The sequence below is a fragment of the Leishmania donovani genome, chromosome 22 (assembly GCF_000227135.1).
Source record: "Leishmania donovani BPK282A1 complete genome, chromosome 22".
In the NCBI taxonomy this organism is placed as follows: domain Eukaryota; phylum Euglenozoa; class Kinetoplastea; order Trypanosomatida; family Trypanosomatidae; genus Leishmania; species Leishmania donovani.
Window position 1 is genome coordinate 541,371 of NC_018249.1, and position 19,961 is coordinate 561,331.

Below are 19,961 nucleotides of genomic sequence, written 5' to 3' on the forward strand. Positions count from 1 at the left end.
CTCTGAGGATCTACAGCGCCACAGGGGAGGGGGGCAAAGCATCGGCAGTGAAAGTGTCCGCGTTTTCTGTTGGAGCGCTTCGCGCTCTTCTCACGATGTGTCTGTCTTCGTGTGCGTGTGTGTGTGTGTTTGCGGGTGGCGCTGTTATACACACGCACACGCGCACAAACACACATGCACCTTTCCCTCGAATCCTCTAGAGCCAGAGAAAGTGGACTGAAAGGCAGAGAGACACGACCAAGAAGCAAAAGAAACACGAACTCGAAGACTGCACGACGCATTGATGATCGCGCGGTGGCCTGCATCCCTCACTCCTTCTCCCCCTCCCCCTCCCTCCCTCCAAGAAACGCGCACCCACGCCCACACACACACACACACATACGTGCAATCCACGCGCACGCTAGTGATTGCAGTACGGTGGCTGCAAACGTTGCGCTCGTTTCCGGGGGAGGGTGTGGGGAAGAGGGTGGTTGCATGTTCACGCCTGCGGACATGTAGACATGGTTGCTTACATAAACGAAAAGTATGCATAAAAAAATAGAACCGAAATCACCTCGCGCACCCCTCAGCCTCTCCCCCGCGTCACATGCACTCGGACGGAGGCCGAGGAAAGGAGCCGGCGAACGGGGGGGGGGGAGGGGGGCAGGGGGCAGGCGTTTCCACCACACCTTACTTTTGGCGCTTGTAAGTCTTGCTCCAAAGCACCTTCACGCTAGCCGCGAAGGCGGTATTCTGCGCCTCCAGCGCAGCGATGAGCTGCTCGATCTCCGCCACAACGGCCTTCTCGTACTCCTCGAAGCGGGCGAGCAGGTTCTGCTCGGTGTAAAGCTGCTTGATAACTACGACCTTGGCCGGATCGGTGGAACCGTAGTTAGCCTTGAACTCCGCGACCTTCTCGGCCGGAGCGGTCGTCAGGAAGGTGACGGCGAGCCACGAGCACTTGGCGTCTTCAATGTCGGTGCCGATTTTTCCAAGCTTCTCGGGCGGAGTGAAGCAGTCCATCACGTCGTCCTGCACCTGAAAGTACTCGCCCATCACCATGGCCACCTTGTGCGTCGCCTCCTTGTCCACTTTCTCCACTGTCCCGCTCACCAGCAGGCCCATCACCAGCGGCAGCCAGTAGGTGTAGTAGGCGGTCTTGTACACAACGATGCGGCGGTGGTTGAAGGGTGTGTACTCGATGTAGTCGGTCGTGTTGGCGTGCGCCACGTTGGCGTCCAGCTTCGCTGAGTCTACCATCGACGTGACGTCGTACAGCTGACCAATCGTGGTAGTGAGATCGACGTCGTGGAAAACGCGCAGCACCTCGGCGAGGAACGGGCGGTCGGCGAAGTAGTGCAGCGCCATCTGCGTCGCCCAGGCCAGCAGAATGAGACCGTCATTGATGGCCACCTGCGTGGTCACGCCGGGGTGCAGGTACCAGCACGGCTTGCCGCGGCGAGTCTTGCTGTGGTCCATGATGTCGTCCTCCACAAGGAAATGGGCCTGCAGCATCTCGATCATCCAGCCGCACACACACGCGTCGTGCAGAACGCGCTCCATCGCAGCTGCATCCATCTTCGTATCCTTCGCCATCGCCTCCGCCACGTCCACGACACAGAGGCCGCGGTTGTACTTGCCGCCGAGGCACGTAGTGTCCATCATAGACTTTAGGTAGCCCTTGCGGTGGACATCCATTTCGAAGCGCTTCTCCGCATCGCCGAGTAGGAACTCCTGAACCTCCTCGTACACCTTCTGGAAGCGTTCCATGTGCGCCATGATGGCCGAATATGATGCCGCTCGTTGCGTCTAATCTTGTTTGATCTGAGAAGAGCGCGACTCAAACAGCCGATAGCGATGGGGAGTAAAGAAAGAAAAAAAAACACGGCCTCAACTTTAGAAAAGATATTGACGCCCAAAGATGTAGTTGACTGGAAGATAGCTTACTATGCCGCGTGAGAGCGGGAGGGAGGGAGGGAGGGAGGCACACCGGTGTGTGTGTGTGTGTGTGTGTGGGGGGGGGGGCAGTGCAAAGGTTGACGGATGATGCAGTGGGTATGGCAAGAAAGGAAAAGGGGGAGAGAATACAGGAGAGGAGGGCAGGTGATAGTGGAGCTGAGTGAAATGTGAAGTAGGAGCGCGTCGGAAGAAGATGGCATGCAGCGTTGCACGACGTGCACAAGACGGCCTATGAGGAAGAGAAAACTGGTGGAAAGCAGCAGCCCCACAGGCCGCCACCACCATTACTGTCTCTCCGAACACGGCAGTGTCGTCGCTCTCCTCTCCCGCTTCCTCTGCTGACCCTCAACCGCGACGTCGTGCTTCGACGCGTACGGGTGTACCCATCTCGGCCACACGTGTGTGGAGGCATGGGGGCGGAACGATGAAGGACACACATTTGAAGGCAGTGGTGGAGACGGAAACAGGAGATCGCCAAACGGCGATGGTGCCGTGACCTCTCGAGAGAAGAGAGAGAAAGTGAGAGGGACGGAGAACCCGATGAACATTGTGAGCGATGCGCCTCGGCGTACGCGACACGTGGACACGTACTTGTGTGGACGGGTGGGTGGCTGCGTTTACAGCAACGATGCCTTCGTCGGTCTCTCGCTCTCACGCCTGCTCACCATCACGGACGGTCACACCTCTTGGTCACCGTCTCTCTCCTCCTCGCAACACACAGACGAACGCGCGCAGGCACACTCCTACACACAACGGCGAAAGCGAAGCGCAAAAAAAAAAATGTTCCCGTTTTGAAGGGCGAGGGAAGGTCCGCTTTACATGAACGCGCCGTCTGGCCATCGCACACGCTGACAGACATGAGCGCCAAGATACACGCGCCGCAATCGCAAGCATCAGGGGGGAAGGAGGAAGGGGAAGAGAGAGCTCACAAGCAACGTCTATCAGCAACCCTCAGCAAAGGAAAGAACAATGTGCAAACCGCACCGCCGCAACGTACGCCAATCATGTGGTCCTGTCTAACATACATAAAGGGAGAGTGACAGAGAGACACACACGCGCATGCGCACGAATGCAGCCTCATTTCTCTCTTCTAAACGGCCACTAATGCGTGCTGGTGGCACTAAAGAGCGGCGCCGTCCCCATCCCGGCAAGCCGAGAGGGGTTCTGCAACAGCAGGTTCACTTCATCGACGATCCGCAGGCACTCCGCCTTAGTGCCGAGATACTGCGTTTCCTTCTCCCTGAGACGCACGTAGTCTTCTAGGGAGAAGGTGGACTGCCACAGCATGCGGATGCGCTGCTCCTGTGTGGAGAGTGTGGCGAACACATCGCCCGCGTGCAGCTCCTTCTTGCGCGCCTCGTACTCCGCCGTGAGCGCATTTAGCTGAACCTTCGACCCATCTCGTAGACGGGTGTAGTAGGCTAGCTGTGCGCTAAGCACCTTGCGCGTGTCCTCCACCTCCGCCCGCAGCCCGTCCAAGTCGCTGAACTTCTCCATCTCCGCCTTCTGCTCCGCCATCTTGGCGCTGTGCGACGCCAGCTCCTCCTTGATCTTCTTGTCGAGGTGCGCCACCTTGTCCAGCTCCGCCTTGCGCTCGAGCAGTTCCTTCTCCAGGCGCTGGTGGGTCTTCACGTCGTTCTGAATCTGGTCGCGCTTCGCATCCACCTGCGTCGTCAAGTCGTGGAGAGTGTCAGTGTTGTTCTCCGACGGCATCTGCCGCTGCATCTCGAGGGCTTGCGAGATGCGGCTCAGCAGGTCAGCAATGTGCCGCTGCGTCTCGGCAATCTTATCCAGCTCCGCTCGCTCCCTGTCGGGGTACTCGTCAATGAAGGTCTGCATCTCGCGGTCCTTCTCTTGCAGCTCCTGGAAAGCCTGCACATTTTCGCCGCTGAAATTCTTCACCTCCTCCTCCAGCGCGCTTTGCCGGGCACGCGACTCCTGCAACGTGTCACGGATGTCATTCACCTGCCGCTCCAGCACCTCGATGTCGGAGCGGGTTGCCTTGAGCTGCCCAATCAACTTCTCCTGCTCTTCCTTGACGGAGAGGGAGCACTGGCTCTGCAGTTCTTTGCTCTCCCGTCGCTTGCGCAGAATGCCGCGCAGCATCTCGGCGGCGCGCTTCTTGTCCGGGTCGCCAGCGAGGTTCGCCATCAGCAGTTCTTGCTTTGCTTGCAGCGTTCGGAGCTCGTGTTGGCGATCCAGCACCATATCCGACACCGCGAAGGCTTCGTCACGGATGGCCTTGTAGGAGTTGTAGTCTTGGTTCTCGTTGAGTATGCGCCTGTCCAGCTGCTGGATTTCCTCCTCCAGCGACTGCAACGTCGCCTTCGTCTTGGCGTCCGTGTCCTTCACAGCGAGGAAAAGGTCGTCGACCTTCTTGCGGCGGGCGATGTTCTGCTTCTCCAGTCGCGTGGACTCTTCCTTCAGGGCAGCGAGGTCGAGCGAGCTCGAATTTTCCACGGCAACGTTTACATCCGCGAGCGTGTCCTTCAGCTTTGCAATATCGTCCTGCAGCGTCTTCGACTTTTGCTGCAGCTGCGTGAGCACGGAGCTGTTGCGGTCGATGAGCTGTTCCTGCTCCTGCAGTCGCTCAATCTCAGCCGAGAGCTCCGCAATCTTGGGGCGGATCAGCCCGATGTAGTAGCTACGGTCACCAACCTGACGTCCTGGACCGGCAGAGGTACCGACACCACTGCGCGAAGCTGCCCGCATACCCTCGCGCGAGACAGCCGCCTCTGCTGACACTGCCACCGGCTGCTGTAGACTGCCACCAATGCCGGCAACTTGCATGCGGTTCGTGCCGGGTCGGGCCTGGGACCCAGGCCGCATCGTGGTGCCGGGGCGCAGCCCATTGAACGTGCCGAGGCTCTGTGAGTTGAATCCGGTGTTCATGGCGTTGACGGGTGACTTTGTTCGTACGGACGCTTTCTCTAGGTTCGCAGCCCCACTACTGTCACTGCTGCAAAAGACGAAAAGGGGAAGGCAAGGAGGAGGAGGGAGGTTGTGGCGCACTGGCAGGACGGCAATCCAACGCACCACGCATAAACGAATAGCTGCAAAGAGCGCAGCACACCGAAGGCGCGAGAAGAGCGTTTGGCCAACAGGGAGAGCGTTGGTGCAGGTGGAAAAAGGCATATACGACAGGACGAGAGAGAGAAAGGGGTGGCAAGCAACAAGGATGGTAGCCGGAGACACGCTTGAGTTACAGAGGGAGATGTGCAGCGCGAAAGAAATACGGGGGGGAGGGGCAGCAAAGGCCCCCGTCTCTCTCCCTCTCGGGCTCAGCCCGCCTGCTCGCTAGCAAGACGCACACGCAAGCACACACAGACTCCCCCTCTTCCACCACTGTCAGCATCGTGGATGACGATAGAGAGCGAAAAAGGGGATGCAAAGAACTTGTCTATAAAACAGCAATCGATGTCTGCCTGTGTGTTTTGTGGAGGGAAGAGGGAGGTGCTCCCCCCACCCACCCACGCACCCACACACTCATCAAGCAAAGTCGTGTTCACAGCGAACAGATCCATCTGCCGGCGCTTCGCCTAAGGCTCGAGCGCCTCTTTTTGCAGTTCTTATTATTCCAGCCTTTACGTTCTCACGGCTTGTGCGTGTGCGTTAGAGAAGGTGGCCTTACGCCTGGATGATGTGCGGCGTGCATGTCTGTATGCGTGTGCGTGCGTGTGCAGCTGCATAATGCGGAGCAACGAGAGGGGAGAAGCGGTCCACCATGGCAATAGAGGTGCACCGCGGCAGCGATCGCCATCCGTTGAGCTGTCCAAGCTTGTATGCGCGGATCAGCAAAGGGGGGCACTGAGATGTAGCGCCTTTTCGTTTCCTTTTTTCTTTACAAGCACGCGGCTAAGGGCACCATACATGCACATTACGTAAGAGAGCAAAGACAAGAAGGATGTGAGGGACGGAGGAAACCGAGCGCAAGAGAGACGACAAGCGTGTACACACGCGCGCACGCATGCATGCACACACACGGAGGCAAGCATGCAGCCGCTTGGCTCCGAGTTCATCGTTTTCTTTTTCTGTATATATATATATATATATATGCTCTTGTCTCTCTCCCTCTCTCTCCCAGAAGCTTGCGTCCTCCACTCTTTAATGTCGATTAAGCGTACGCCATAGAGCACCGACAGACAGGTGGCCAACACATCAACATCTTCGCCAAAAACGACAGAACGGGACGGAAAAAGAAAAAGATGAGGACAAGGTGAGAGCATGTCGCATGAGCGAACACCGCGCGGAGAGAAAGAGTTGGCACCCGAAGATGCAAAACAAAACGCGAAAGAAAGTGTCCGCATATGAACAGAGAAGCAGAGAGAGGGGAACGCCGAGCACCCCGCCGCCAGCACGGAGAGAGTGGGCTTGTGCACCCGGTCATGTGCACTAGCTGCGGCAGCGTCACAAATCACCGTCATAGTAGCACGACAGCTGGAGCATGCGTCTCTTCGACACAGGGCCAGACTTGTCGGTGTCCGTGCGCACACGTGCATGTGCCGCTACTGCCTCACACATGCACACACACACACACACACACACACACACACACACACACACACACGTCTGTCATTGCGATGCAGTGCAGCGAGAGGAGATGAGCAAAGATGAAAGAGAGAGAGTCGTGGAGTGCGTCGCTGGGAGTGCAAGACCGGCGACCGAGACACTGCCCGCCTATGAAGGATCTTAGAAAGCCACCACGACGGCCGGGCAGAGGTGCGGTCACGCAAAAGCAAGCGCACATAGGCATACGCCATCCTCCCTCCCCCTTCCCTCTCTCCCTCACCGTCTCTCGGCGCTCCCTTTGCGCGAAGATACACGCGAGCGAGAAGCGAAGCGATGCTACCACTCAAGGTCCTCCAAGCGCGCGCGCTGGCGCGGCGCCAGCTCCCGCTCCACCTCCTCCTCGATTACCAGCTTATCACGCTTGCGAATCTTGCTCTTGCTGCGCCCACCGCGCACCGTTTCCCGATCCTCCTCCTCCTCTTCGTCCTCCTCGTCCATCACAAAGTCGGGGAACTCTTCGTCCTCGTCTTGCTCCAGCGCCTCGAATTCCTCGCGGTTCTCCTCCTCGTCGAGCAGCTTCTCGAAGGCCTCTTTGTTGTAGTTGATGACGCTATCGTAGGTACCCTTGCGCAGACGATCGAGAAGCTCCTTCTCAATCTCCATCTCAATGCGGGCCGCCGCCTCCGCCTTCTCCTCTCGCCGCAGCAGCTTGTCCTCCTGACGCTTGTTCACAGACACGTACTCGTCCTGCGGCTCCATCAGCATTTTTCGCTTGCGCATCAGGTACTGCTTCAGTCGCAGCAAACGGGCCTTGATCTTGATCACCAGCTTCTGGTCCCACCACTGCAGCTCCTCGTCGATCTGCGCCAGAGCTTTCGGGAAGGAGACGTCGAGCTTCACCTTCTCCCACTGCCGCCGCGGCAGGTGAGCCCGCTCAGCAGTTTTGACGTACAGGTATAGCTCGTCCTCGTGCTCGATGACGGTGGCGTACTGCGCGTTGGAGAGCGGGCACACACCACGCTGGCAGAGACCAGTCACGTTGTACGGGTTTCGGCAGAAGCGAACCTTGTCGTCGTTCGTCTTGACCTTGAAGGAGCAGAACGTCTGGCCCATGATGTTCCACATGGCATCATCGTGGTTCATGGTTGCTAGCGAAGAAATGGTTTGGAAGCGAAAAGGGGAAAAGGAAGGAAACAACCGCCACGGCAGAGCGGGAGACTACAAAGAAAGCAAAGGACGAGAGCTGCCCCAGTGAACTTGGCATGGAGACACACACACACACACACACAGTTGGAGATGGGAGCGGAAAACACGTAGTGGGCTGACGGGGGGAAGGGGAGGTCCGTTGAGCCTACGTTTTATCGTTCTGTCAGTTTCAGCAGTCGACTAGCACACGAGTGTTCGTTTTCGAGCACTGGCGCGGCACACACGAGGGAAAAGGGAGGATAGCGAGAGAACAGCGGAGGTGTAAGAGCCGACATACACACGCGCCACACACGCAGCAAGAGAGTGGTCAGGGAAAGAAGTGGGCAGCAGCAGCCGCGGCGGGTATATTGTCTTCGGTTCGACTGCATTGACATCCGCATCTTGAAACAGGTGAAGCCGCGATCAGTCCGCCAACTCCTCCTCTCCGCTCCCACCGCCCACACACACAGGCCTACATGTCACAGGAGGGCAACGTGAAGGGCGAGGCCCGGGGCACACACACGCACATACATGGGGAGAGCGAGGAACAGCAGCACACCGCCTGGCCCAGTTGCGAGAGGCACACATGCACAAACATACGCGCACAAGCACAGCGCAACGTCGTCTCGCCTTTGCTTTTCACCCATTCTGTCGTCTTTTTTTTAGGAGGGAATAAAGGTTGCCTTGGTTCGTTCTTTGGTAAAGATTCTCATCTGATATGGAGAGTTGCAGGCGTCTCTGTGCCGTCTCCGATTTGCATTCTTCGGCCTCGCCTAAATCGACTCCGTCAAGGCGGGCATTCCAAGACGCTCCACCAGTACATGATCCTTGCCCAGGAAGCGCGACATGTGCTTGAGGGCCACGCAGCCAAAGGCGTCACCGTACACGTGCAGCTTCAGCGCCTCCGTCATGGCGCGTTCCAGGTCTCCTTTAAGGAACAATGTGATTACGAAAAGACTACGGGCAACGGTGTCGTGTGCATTTGAAGACAGTGCCGCTTGCAGCTTCGCCTCGCTATCTCGCGGCTCACTCCACGGACGCGGTGCACCTTGCATCAAACGCCAGGTGGTCAATGCACGGTTCGCATCATTAAGTGGCGCATCGCGAAAGGGCTGCAACGCCGCCTCTCGCTCAAGGCGCTCCAAGTACGCGTTCTCGACAGTTTGCTTGCCCTGCACCAGTTGCGCCAGTCCGGCCCAGGCCAGACACAGGGCGACGCTGTGATCGTAGTCCTCTCGGGATGCGACGAGCCGATCAACATCGGCGGCAACCGCATCGAGGGTTCGCAGTGCTTTCACGAAGAACTTCTCCGCGTAAAAGGGCTGACGCTCTGCCATGAGCCTTTTCCCCATTCCCACCATCTTGGCCACGTCCACCGACAAGTGCTGCTCCGCCTCCTCCTGCGGTGGCGATGCCGCACCACTGCTCTCTGCTGTCGACGTGGCAGTCACGATGGTGGAGACGCGAGCTGGCTTCGCAGAGGATTGAAAAGATGCAAGCCGGCTGCACACCCGCGGCACCTCTGTCGCACTCATCTCCGTGAGTGGCATGTCACGAAGCGTGTCGGCGACAGCACCTTTGACGACGACTAACAGCAGTGGATGACCGTGGCGTTTGCCAAGCTGGACGCGGGCAGCGGCGAAGGAGGGGCTGGTGCAGTCCCAGACAAAGAGACGAAGTCGCGCTCCGTATTGCTGCGCGGCGGCCGTAACGCTGTTTTTGAATTGCAGAAGGTGTTCTGCCGTGACGCCGTCGCCGGGATGCTCGTAGCACAAGACAAAGGCATCACCGCCTCTGCTATGACCTGTGGTGATGTTGCTGCCGCTGCCGCTGACGCTGAAGGTGCTACCTTCGCACTCGAAGGCCGCCGCAAACTCCTGTCCATTCGTAACGAAGGTCACCGTGACGGGCGGGGCTGAAGAAGCAGAACTTGTGGTGCTGGCACCGCCTCGGCTGAGGCTTTCAGAGCGGCCGTCGCCGCTGGAGTCGCCAGCGACGTTGGAATTCATCTACGGTAAAGGTGCCACTCTCGACTGCAGAGTAGAGAGGCGGCAATGTGTCCGTGCACAGAGAGAGAGACGATAGAGACGCACCCCACACGATGCAAGCCATGAGGGGGTACGCAAAGAAAAGAAGACGCAAATCGTGCGCATGCGCGTTCGCGTGGGCGTAGAGGTAGAAAGGAAAAAGTGTACGAGGCGGGTTAGTACAGGACTTGATAGTGTCCGTGGTAGATGCGTCGTGGCGCTAGACATGCAACGCTACTCGAGTCGAGTGAGCATCTGCAAGCAAGCGTCCAAAACAAAGAAGGCCCGAATTCCGCCATCTACCGCCTGTTGCTGAGGTCGTGAGGGGTCAAGCTGCGCGCGCGTGCCCCCCCCGCCACCCCCTGTGAAGATGCTCATGTTTGCTCGATTGTTGTTTGAGCTTGCATCGCCAGTTCGCTGCGTCTTTGATGCACAAATGCGGCGCGTGTCACCGCCACGGGAGGAGGAGAGCGCCGAGCACGGCAAACGCTTTGAGCGGCACGAGCAGCGGAAGGAGGCACGCGGTACCGACAAAGAGGCGAGCCTCACACACGAAAGGCCCACGCGCCTCTCATCCGCATCTCCACGGGCACCGCCCACCCCAGCAAGCATTCCGCGCTCCTGGGGGACGAAGAGAGAAAAGGGTGTTCGCACAAAACGACAAGAGAGAGCTGTACATCGCGTATGATGTCCATCGAAAGGGCACAACAAAGAATTCTTACAGCGGCGATTCCGCGACAACCAAACAGGCAAAAAAAAAAATGGGGAGGGAACAGCAGCAAGAGAGAGAGAGTGGCCGCAGCGGAAGTATCGGGCGGTGGAGCGGCGAGAACAAGAGGACAACGGAGACAGTGAGAGGATGTAGACGAGCATCATCGACCGAGCAAGCGCATGTCAACGCGCTGCTGTATGCTTTGGTCAGCGCACACGGTGAAGGTGCCATCCCTCGCCTCGCAATGTATCTCGTCATGGTAGCCCTTGCGGTACGTTGACACGTACACCCCTTCGCCCTCCGGCAAATCAGCCTTCCATCGTCCGTAGTACGTCCCGCCACCGCGCACCTGCAGCGAGCCCTCGCCATCCTTCTTGTCGTGCACCCATTCCCCAGTGTATGATACAGTGGAAGATGTGTACTCGCCGTAGCCGTGACGCTTTCCGTTCGCGTAGGCTCCAGTGTACCGCTGCAACTCGCCGTTCGCGCACGGCACTTCGTACGTACCACGTCCATGAAAGCGACCTCTCTGCCACTCGCCAACGTAGTGGCTGCCGTCGGCGAAGACGCAGGTCGCCACGCCATACAGAGAGCCGTACCGCCACTGCCCCGTCACGCGAGCCGCAGTGCTGCAGGTGCTGTTGAAGCTGCCATGGCCGTGCGGCATACCATGCATCCATTCTCCGATGTACACGTCACCGTTGCTGAACCACTTCGTGCCTCGCCCATGCTCGCGCCCCCGCAGCCAGCCACCCTCGTACTTGGCGCCGCTCGGGTAGAGGTAGGTGCCGTTGCCTTCGTACAAGCCGCTCACCCAGTCCCCCTTGTACACGTGCCCGTCGTTGTACACGTACTCGCCGTAGCCGTGAAGGGTGTTCTCGACAAACTCGCCCGTGTACACGCCCTCCGGCTCAACCAGCTCACCTTTGCCGTGCAGCTTGTCATCGAGCCAAGAGCCTTGGTAGAGGAGGTGGTAGTCGGCACTGTGGTATGTGCCGGTGCCGCAGCGTTGGCCGGCGAACCACTGCCCCTCGTACAAATCGTTCATGGGCTGCGAGCGCCGCAAGCAACCTTTCCCGTGCGGATGGCAGTTCTTCCAGTGGCCCTCGTAGAGGGCCGTGCCGTCAGGAAACGCGAAGGTCTGGTACCCCTCAGGCTGCAGAGAGGTGAGTCGGTCACGCACCGCGAGGCCCACAGACTCCCACACCGCTAGCATGTCACTCACCGCAGCCGCGCTCGCCTGCGCCCACGCTGCGCGGCGCTTTTGTTGGTGCCCCAGCATCTCCAGTCTGCCCTGCCTATCACACACCTCTTGTGCCCACTCCTTGTAGCTCAAGGCGAAGGCGAGCGTTTGCTGTCGCTGGGCGTCCAGTGGGTGCAGCAGGAGGCGTGACGCGTCCTGTGGAATCTCCATCGTGAACGCCGGCAGCCCTGGCTCGGCGGTGGCGGCGGCAGGATCAGCGGTGGGGAACTGTTTTCGTGTCCCCGAGGTCCCTTGCGCCGTGGGTGGAATTACAACGGCAGAGAAACGACCCGCTGGTGCGTGCAACGCGGCACGTGAGGCGCGGTGTATGAGTGACTTCGGTGAAGCAGCAGCAGATGGAAAGGCACTGCGCGGGGGCTTCATCGTTGCTTTTATGGTCTCTGGCAGCATGTTTTCCCTTGCGGCACGCTGCACCGCCAGTGGGACGGCAGCCCCCCAACTGGGCGGCGAGTCGGCCTCGAGAACAGTCGACTCCATCCCCGATGATAAAAAGAATAAAGAAGCAAGTATGCTCACTCTCCTGAGCAGAGGCGCAAGGACAGAGCAGCGCACTGGACAGCTCAAGCACGGTCCCTCACTTACCTCCGCCCACCCTCTCGAGAGGTAGAGAGGGAGAGAGGGAGAGGGGGGAGGAATAGTACAAGGGAAGAGAGAGGGGACGAGACAACGAGGCGGAAACACGTCACGGTCGCGGCGGACGCCCTTGCCTACTCTGCATGTCTACGTTTTCATATCGGTTCTGCGCCTGTGTGGATGTGTGCCAGCCCTCACTTCGCTCTGGATGCAGAGGCTTGGCAGAGTGGATGGAACCAAATCAGCTTTGTTCAGCGGCAGATGTCCGCCGTCGTCTCAGTAGGTGTTTGCTGTCCTTACGGTGTGTTACGTGCTGAGGTGGAGCCGATCACGGTGGAGTCTGGGGTTGGAGGCGTGCGAGGAATCGTAGGACACTGAAAGGAAGTGAATGGAGGCAAGGCGGCAGATGTAAAAACAGCAGTGGCACTTCTGATGCGCGCACAGAGAGATAAGGGAAGGGTCAGCAGACCACATTGCCGCCTACCCACCCGCGCACACACACAATTCCTTCGCCACTTGTAGCGGGACGAACGAAAAAAGATAGGCGCTAGAGAACAGACGAGGAAAGGCGAGAGGTGCTGCTACTCGAGCTACGTGACTCGATCAGTTTAGCAGAGATTGCTGAGCACCAGAAGGCACCAGCGACTCCCTCACGCTGTCAGTCGCGGTCTGCTCTTGTTGCCCGTCCTCTCCCACTCCTCCAAGGGCACCCGAACCCCCTGTGCCATCTTCTTATCTCCCCTTGCTGATCCACTGCGTCGAGAAGGCGCCTGGTGGGCAGCCGGTCCCATCGTGATTCGCTTGTTTCCGCTTTTTTTCAGCCACGACGTCTAATCCTTCTCTCTTCGTTCAGCGTCTCAGCGCCTTCCCAGCTTTCCCGCCGTGTTTATCTATCGCCTGCTCGGTGGAACGCCGAAACGAGTGAAAAAGGATGCCGTTGCAGAGCGGAGGGTTTCGCCCCGCTCTTCTCCGACCCTATCCGAGTTCCACTGAGCGAGCTTGTCGGCGATCAATACGAAAAGGAAAGGAAGAAGAACGTACACGCGCACTATCATCCGTTGAGAGGAAGAGCAACGGACAGAGCCACCCAACCCAGACGAAACACCACAGCGCCGCCACGCACGAAAACAGCCCCGGGTGTACAATCACGAAGAAGTCCTAAATAGAAATGGGCAACACAACCATACAAAAGCGAAAGAAAAGATCTGCCCAAAACCGAACGGCGCGAACCTACGCATAGGGAAGAGAAATCAAAGTGCAGGCAGATGATGGTGAGAAAGGAAGCGCACGCACACACACACACCGCCATCATCATCAACACCAACAGCACCATCTATTGAGAACGTTGAATCAGACGAAAAAAAAAAAAGGTAGGACAGGTAAAGCGACAAGGAGAGAGAGAGAGGTCAAGCGGTACGAGGTGACGCCGGTGACGCACCGGGGCCCGCGGCCGCTAGCCCCCTTCGCTGGATGCCAATGAACCTATGAATTTCTTGGTCGGTATCGACCTTTTCCTCTCTGCCTTGACCATCTCCCCTCCTCTGCGCGGTGAAGACAAAGGGCGCAAGCGCTTCCTGCGCTGTCCTCTACTTTCCACGCATCTGCAGCATCACGCTCTTGAACTCCTCGAAGGACACCTCGCCATCACCGTCCTCATCGGCCTCGGCGATCATCTCCTTCAGCACATCGTCGCCGGGGTTCTCACCCAGCAGTTTCGCAACCTCCTTCAAGTTCGCAAAGGAGATTTTGCCTTTCTTATCGAGGTCGAAGAGCTGAAAGGCCTTTAGGATCTCCTCCGGCGAGTCCTTCTGCGCCATGCGCGACTTGACCATGGCCTCAAACTCGCCGTACGCCACCAGACCGTTCGAGTCTGTGTGCATAGAGCGGATAATGCGCTCCACCTCGTCGCGCGACAGGTCACCGAACCCGAGACCCTTCATCGCTAGCGCCATCTCCTCCGCGTCGATAGCGCCAGAGCCGTCGGCGTCGAAGAGGTTGAAGGCCTCGCGAATCTGTTCATCCGTCAGCGCAGCCATGGTTGATTGATGCGACCCACAAAAAGAAATTTCGGCAGTGCAAACGAAAGCGCGATAAAGGAAATATATTCTATGAGACTCGCTCACGCTGTATGCAGAATGCTGTCGATGAGTGCAGGGCACATACGAAAATCGCTGTGAGTGGCTCCACGACGCGCGAGTGCATTATGCACCGACAACGAAGCAGTCGCATGCCGGAGGAGACCCCGGTAACAGGCCAAGCAGAAGGATTGCGAGAAGCACGAAATAGAGCATGAGAAGACTCCCGCAAAACGAAAGAGGCAGCGCAGCCTAGATCTGTAGAGTGACTTCCCTCACTGCTTGAGAGCGCGTGCTAACGGCCACTGCAGAAGCAGCTACGCCAGCCATCGATAGATTAGGTCCGCACACTGCAACCCCCAGTTCACACCAGTGCTCATGGTTGCACAATGGCAGCTCTTCCCTTTCCACTTCCGCTTTTGCCGCCACTCAGCCTCTCTAAAATACATAATACATCCTTATTCACTTCAACCAACCGCCCTAACGGCCACCTGCCAAAGACTCTATCACCTAGCTTTCCTACCACCCATCGACATAAAACGTCGAACACCACGGGCCGTCAGAGTACGAATCGACTGTATAACAAACTCGCTATTTTCACCTGCAGCACGCGCCGCATCCAAAGGTGTCCTAAGCTTGAATTCTCATCACGTACAGGCCTGCAGCACGGCTCGCACACATAAACACACAGGTGCTCACACAGGTGCACACGCACACGCGGCTCGCACACAGAGCGCACCGGCTGGAAATCGGTGGCGCGCCCCTTGTTGCACAAGCGTAACACTTGTGCTCCACCCATAGCCGGGATCGTAGTCATAAGGCCGTCGTAACTGGGTTATCGTCACAGCCGCCAACGCAGAGCGCACCCAAGCCTACGTACACCGGCAGCACCACGGGCCGTCAGAGTACGAATCGACTGTATAACAAACTCGCTATTTTCACCTGCAGCACGCGCCGCATCCAAAGGTGTCCTAAGCTTGAATTCTCATCACGTACAGGCCTGCAGCACGGCTCGCACACATAAACACACAGGTGCTCACACAGGTGCACACGCACACGCGGCTCGCACACAGAGCGCACCGGCTGGAAATCGGTGGCGCGCCCCTTGTTGCACAAGCGTAACACTTGTGCTCCATCCGTGGCTATAAGGAAAGGGTTTAAGGGAAGTACTTATGAATAAAAGTCTGGAAAGGAAGTCGACAAGAAAAGGAGAGATAAAGGAAAGATAAGGTGGCGGAAGTGGCAGCGGTGGCCTGCAGAGTCAAGAGGCGGCGTTTCCTGGGGTTTTTCGCCGGTAGATGCAGTCAGCCGGCAGCTGAAGAGGGAGGCTGGTGTTTCGTTCTGGGACCGACGGTTGTGGGCGACGTTTGATTTGGGTGCGCAAAATGGAGATGGTCTTTCAAAAAAGGGAAAGGAGAACGGCGCACGGTTGTCTTGTGGGCTCACAGGCTTCCTGTGCAGAATTTTTCCAAACCCTCAGTATAGTCCGGGGCGTGAGGAGGCACAACGGGAAGAAAGAGGAGGAAGTCCCCTGTAAGCGATGCTCCACTCCGGTGCAGAGTGCGTGCAAGAGTTTACGCCTGTCGTGCTGTGTTCGTCTTATCTCCGTTTGCCCGCAGTACTAGTAGTAGAGCCCTTCACCCTTGATGGCGAAGCTGCAGACAGAAAAAAAAGAGGGGAGGTGACAACAGTCTTCAGTAGCACATCCCGTCATCTGCCCTGCGAAGGTGAGGGACGCGCTGTGAGGCACCTCCATCCCTCTTTTTGTGAAGCGCACGCAAAACGCCGACAAGTTCAACTTTCAAACGGCGCCCGCACCCAAGAAGTGCAGAGCACAGGGCAACAACAGGAAAGGCACATAAGAGAAAGAGGGGGACATCGACGAAGGTGCTGAAAACGACGCTCGAAAGGGGAATAGAAGAAGCGGCTGAAGAGCAAAACAGAACAAAGGGCGCATTCAAGTGGCAGAAAAGGAAAAAGAGAGCGCGCGGTGTGCGCATACGTGCGTGCGTGTACGTGTACGTGTGCGTGTGTGTGTGTGTGTGTGTGTGTCACAGCGAGTAGAGGGAATGGGCGAAAGCAAGCCTTCAAGAAGGCGCTACATCCACACAGACACACCCGCGCACACAAGGAGAGGTAATCCTGCATCCATCATGTGCACTCGTTTCGCAATTTTGTTTTTTTTTCGTTGCACATCCGGCCGCAGGGCTGGGAACAAAGGGAAGGGAACGTGCATGAAGCAAGACCATCTTAAAGAGGAAGAGTCGCGTTATCGCTGTGCCCGCTGGTACGACGTCATGGTTTGTTTTGCGTATCGATCGATGCACTAGAACGATGCTGCTTCAGACTTCGCTAGCCATCATCCCCTTATGCATTCTATCGTCTTCGTATGGGAGTGGGGTCGTGTTGAACGGGATGATGGAACGAACCACATCAATGTGCTAACATCGATGTCTAGCGGCAAGTCTCCCGCGATCCTCGGCTCTTGGTGTGCTCTCTCTCTCTCTGTACACCTCGACAAAAAGGCGGGTGGGCTGCGGAGAAGGCAACCGAGCTGGAGAAGCGCGAAAGAAATATCAGGAAAACACCTAAACCCACAAATGGAGAGGTCATTGGCGCGTGCGCGCTCTCGTAGTTGCGCATAAGCCATCGTAGGGTTTGTGCTCGTCCGCTTAGACCTCATCCCCCAAGTTCTGCAGCGCCAGGTACATGATCGACGCACACACTGCCCCGACCGCCTCAGAGGCCCAGTAGACCCACAGGGATGCCATCGGCGTGCACGCAGCCTCGTTGAAAGAGAATAAGCACCTCACCACAATGAGAGGTGTAGCCACGGCGGGGTTGAAGACACCACCGCTAATCGGTCCACACGTCAAGCCTCCACACAACACCGAGAAGCCAATGGCGAAGCCGTAGAAGTTGTTGTTGCGCTGCTGGCTGATCGCGACGTGCAGGACAACAGAGCAGAGAACAAACGTAAACACACTTTCGGCGAGGAAGCCGCGCAACATCCTGTTGAAGCTTCGCCCCATGTTCGGCACCGGGAAGTCCCGACCGTTGATCATCATGCAGTAGAAGGCAGCCGTCACACCACCCGCCATCTGCGCGACCAAGTACATGATGAGTCGGCGCTTGTTGAAAGTGGCGTAGCCCTCACCGTTGGAGGTGGCCAGCCACACCGAGACGGTCACCATTGGGTTAATGTGGCCGCCACTGAGGTAGCCGAAGGAGAAGACTAGTGACATGAGCAGGAAGCCAATGCTGATGGGTGCCATCTCTGCATTCTGGATGACGCTGAGAGGCACGGTCAGCACCAATAAAAACGTCCCGATAAACTCCACAACGGCTGCGGACATGAGAGCGTCAAAGCGCAGGCTTTGCAAGCAGGAAAACTTCTTGATGACGGTGTTTGTGTTCAGCACCGGCGCCGGCGCGGCGGGTGCGTTTGTCGCGTCGGCCACACTTGGCAGGTCCGCCACGCTGACCGTTGGCGCACTCTTCGGATTTGCGGCCAGCACCGGCGGCTCCACCTGATTATCGTTCGCGGCAGTAAGCATCTGGCTTGCCTTTGTAGCCGTTTTCTTTTTGTATGTCCTTCACTGATGGTGTCCTTTGAACGCTGGAGCGCCGCTGCAGGAGAGAGGTCTGCGAGCAAAATTAGAAAGGCGAGAGAGAGAGAGCGATGGTGTGAGAGCTGCACAGATGTGCCGCGACCTTTCCTTCCTGTGCGGATTAGTGTGAAGGGAGAGCTATAAGCAGTGAAACCACAGATGAGAAACAAAACACACACACACACATATATATGCATATATTAAGTCAAGAGTTTGGCAATCACAGAAGAAGAAAAAGAAAAAAGAGGCGTCAGTGTAGCTGAGGAGGATTGAAAGAGGAGCGATTGGACAACCTTCGGCGTACGGTAGTATCAGTGTGTATGCATACGTGTGTGTGTGTGTGTGTGTGTGTGTGAAGAGTGCAATACACTTGAGATGCGTACAGTGCAGTGGTTCCTATTGTGACCGCATAGCGCGAATGGGGTGAAAGAAGAAAGTGCAAGAGATAGAAGTGACGCAGCGACGGAAACGTGGAAGTGCCAATCGAAGCGAGAACACATTCAAAAGACAGTCCTCTGTCTTTCACAGCGACAGCCGACTTGGCGCGGCCGGCGTAGGCAGCATGCACGCTTACGCATTCACTCCTCTTCTGCTGTCAGAACAAAGCGACTGAGCAATAATAATAAAAGTCTCCTCGCATGCACACACACACACACACCGCCTCTCACCATGAAGTCAGCAGCATGTTTCGATCGCTTCTCTGGGTGCTTCTATCATTGTACACGTGGTTTACATCAACAGTGTGCCTCCAACCTCTGCGCCACGTACGTGAGAAGAGGACGAGAAAAAAAACACTTCAACAGCTGAAGCTCATGACTCGCACAAGAAAGGGGGAGACACGGGCAGCCCATAGACACGGAGACAGACTCCATCATCAGTGTGTGTTTCTGCGCAACTGTGATCCACAACTCAAGAGCGGCAGTACCTCAGCGAGCGATGAGACACTGATCTACGCTACATCGAGCAGCGTCACCTCAAACACGATGGTCGCGTTGGGGGGAATCAGCCCCGGAAACCCTGTGCCGCCGTAGGCGAGAGTCGGCGGCATCGTCAGCTTGCTACGCTCGCCCTTGGACATCTGAACAATACCCGCGTCCCAGCCCTTGATCACCTCACCGCACCCAACGCGAAACACGAAAGGCTTCCCGCGCTCCAGCGTTGAGTCAAACTTGCTTCCGTCCTCCAGATAGCCAATATAGTCTAGTGTAACAACACTGCCAGATCGAGGAATCGTCTTGCCATCGCCCTCGATAATCTTATCCATCACCACTGCGTCGGTGGGCATCGTACTTCCGTGAGTATGCGTGTGTGTAATCTGATACGTATATGGTCCTTGTGACTCTTCCTGATGTGCTAATCCGAGAAAATAAAAGACGACTTCGACGTGGTTGTCAAGCTTTCTTCGCTTGTCGCTGTGTTCGACGACGGTCGTGATCGGAGCGAATGGAGACACGGCCACAGGTTTGGAAAATAAAGGGAAAAGGGAAAGAAGAAGTGGACCATAGCGCACATTTTTTTTTTGGAGGGGGGTCCTGCTCATACTGCGCATGCACGCGCACACGTGATTCGCCCGCTGTGAAGGGGGCAAGAGAGGCTAGAGGCTAAGCTACTTTGCCATCATCTGCACCTCTTTCAAACGCCGAGGAGCGAGAAATCTTTCTTCGTTAACGCATTATTTTCCCATAGACAAGTCAACAAGTATAAACGCATATACGCATATACCTACCAATCTTGGAATACAGCTAAATCGTGCTCTTCTAGGAGAAACCATCCTGCTATTGAATCGGGCCACGCGTCCAGCGGGCTCTTCCTGCCCTTCCCCATCCCTTCTGCGCATGCGTGCTGTGCGATCGGCGCCAGACGGAGACTTCGGTGTGCTGCACGCCTTGATCCAAGCGGGCCGCGTCCACGCTCCTGCTCGAGGGCGGAGGCGGCGGGCGTCCGTCGTGCGGATAGTAGAGGGCAGTCGAGGCGTATGCCGCATGGGCCCGAGGAGGAAGTTGGCCAGCCTCAGGTTAAGGCCCTATGAGACCCTGCACCCAGCCTGTATGCCATGCATCGCCCTCA

The 19,961-nt window shown here is 57.2% G+C and overlaps 8 protein-coding genes and 2 non-coding genes across 10 annotated transcripts; all 10 read right to left on the reverse strand.

Moving 5' to 3' along the window:
* Positions 1–669: 669 nt before the first annotated feature.
* On the reverse strand, positions 670–1,758 carry LDBPK_221210 (farnesyl pyrophosphate synthase; the record flags this gene model as incomplete). The annotated part of the gene is made up of 1 exon (XM_003860819.1): positions 670–1,758. One exon carries the CDS (start codon positions 1,756–1,758, stop codon positions 670–672), a length of 1,089 nt encoding a protein of 362 aa, XP_003860867.1.
* A 1,281-nt stretch (positions 1,759–3,039) lies between these two features.
* LDBPK_221220 (intraflagellar transport protein-like protein) lies at positions 3,040–4,650 on the reverse strand (the record flags this gene model as incomplete). The annotated part of the gene is made up of 1 exon (XM_003860820.1): positions 3,040–4,650. The coding sequence occupies one exon, from the start codon at positions 4,648–4,650 to the stop codon at positions 3,040–3,042; it is 1,611 nt and encodes a 536-aa protein (XP_003860868.1).
* Positions 4,651–6,783: 2,133 nt separating this feature from the next.
* LDBPK_221230 (hypothetical protein, conserved) lies at positions 6,784–7,590 on the reverse strand (the record flags this gene model as incomplete). The annotated part of the gene is made up of 1 exon (XM_003860821.1): positions 6,784–7,590. One exon carries the CDS (start codon positions 7,588–7,590, stop codon positions 6,784–6,786), a length of 807 nt encoding a protein of 268 aa, XP_003860869.1.
* Positions 7,591–8,405: 815 nt separating this feature from the next.
* On the reverse strand, positions 8,406–9,182 carry LDBPK_221240 (hypothetical protein, conserved; the record flags this gene model as incomplete). The annotated part of the gene is made up of 1 exon (XM_003860822.1): positions 8,406–9,182. One exon carries the CDS (start codon positions 9,180–9,182, stop codon positions 8,406–8,408), a length of 777 nt encoding a protein of 258 aa, XP_003860870.1.
* Positions 9,183–10,531: 1,349 nt separating this feature from the next.
* LDBPK_221250 (hypothetical protein, conserved) lies at positions 10,532–12,112 on the reverse strand (the record flags this gene model as incomplete). The annotated part of the gene is made up of 1 exon (XM_003860823.1): positions 10,532–12,112. The coding sequence occupies one exon, from the start codon at positions 12,110–12,112 to the stop codon at positions 10,532–10,534; it is 1,581 nt and encodes a 526-aa protein (XP_003860871.1).
* Positions 12,113–13,794: 1,682 nt separating this feature from the next.
* Positions 13,795–14,244, reverse strand: LDBPK_221260 (centrin, putative; the record flags this gene model as incomplete). Its single annotated transcript, XM_003860824.1, has 1 exon — positions 13,795–14,244. The coding sequence occupies one exon, from the start codon at positions 14,242–14,244 to the stop codon at positions 13,795–13,797; it is 450 nt and encodes a 149-aa protein (XP_003860872.1).
* Positions 14,245–14,840: 596 nt separating this feature from the next.
* LDBPK_22snoRNA1 lies at positions 14,841–14,933 on the reverse strand. Its single transcript, XR_002966714.1, has one exon. It is a non-coding gene; the product is annotated as an uncharacterized ncRNA (small nucleolar RNA).
* Positions 14,934–15,866: 933 nt separating this feature from the next.
* LDBPK_22snoRNA2 lies at positions 15,867–15,961 on the reverse strand. Its single transcript, XR_002966715.1, has one exon. It is a non-coding gene; the product is annotated as an uncharacterized ncRNA (small nucleolar RNA).
* A 994-nt stretch (positions 15,962–16,955) lies between these two features.
* LDBPK_221270 (aquaporin, putative) lies at positions 16,956–17,840 on the reverse strand (the record flags this gene model as incomplete). Its single annotated transcript, XM_003860825.1, has 1 exon — positions 16,956–17,840. One exon carries the CDS (start codon positions 17,838–17,840, stop codon positions 16,956–16,958), a length of 885 nt encoding a protein of 294 aa, XP_003860873.1.
* A 1,003-nt stretch (positions 17,841–18,843) lies between these two features.
* LDBPK_221280 (fk506-binding protein 1-like protein) lies at positions 18,844–19,179 on the reverse strand (the record flags this gene model as incomplete). Its single annotated transcript, XM_003860826.1, has 1 exon — positions 18,844–19,179. One exon carries the CDS (start codon positions 19,177–19,179, stop codon positions 18,844–18,846), a length of 336 nt encoding a protein of 111 aa, XP_003860874.1.
* Between the last annotated feature and the right edge of the window lie 782 nt (positions 19,180–19,961).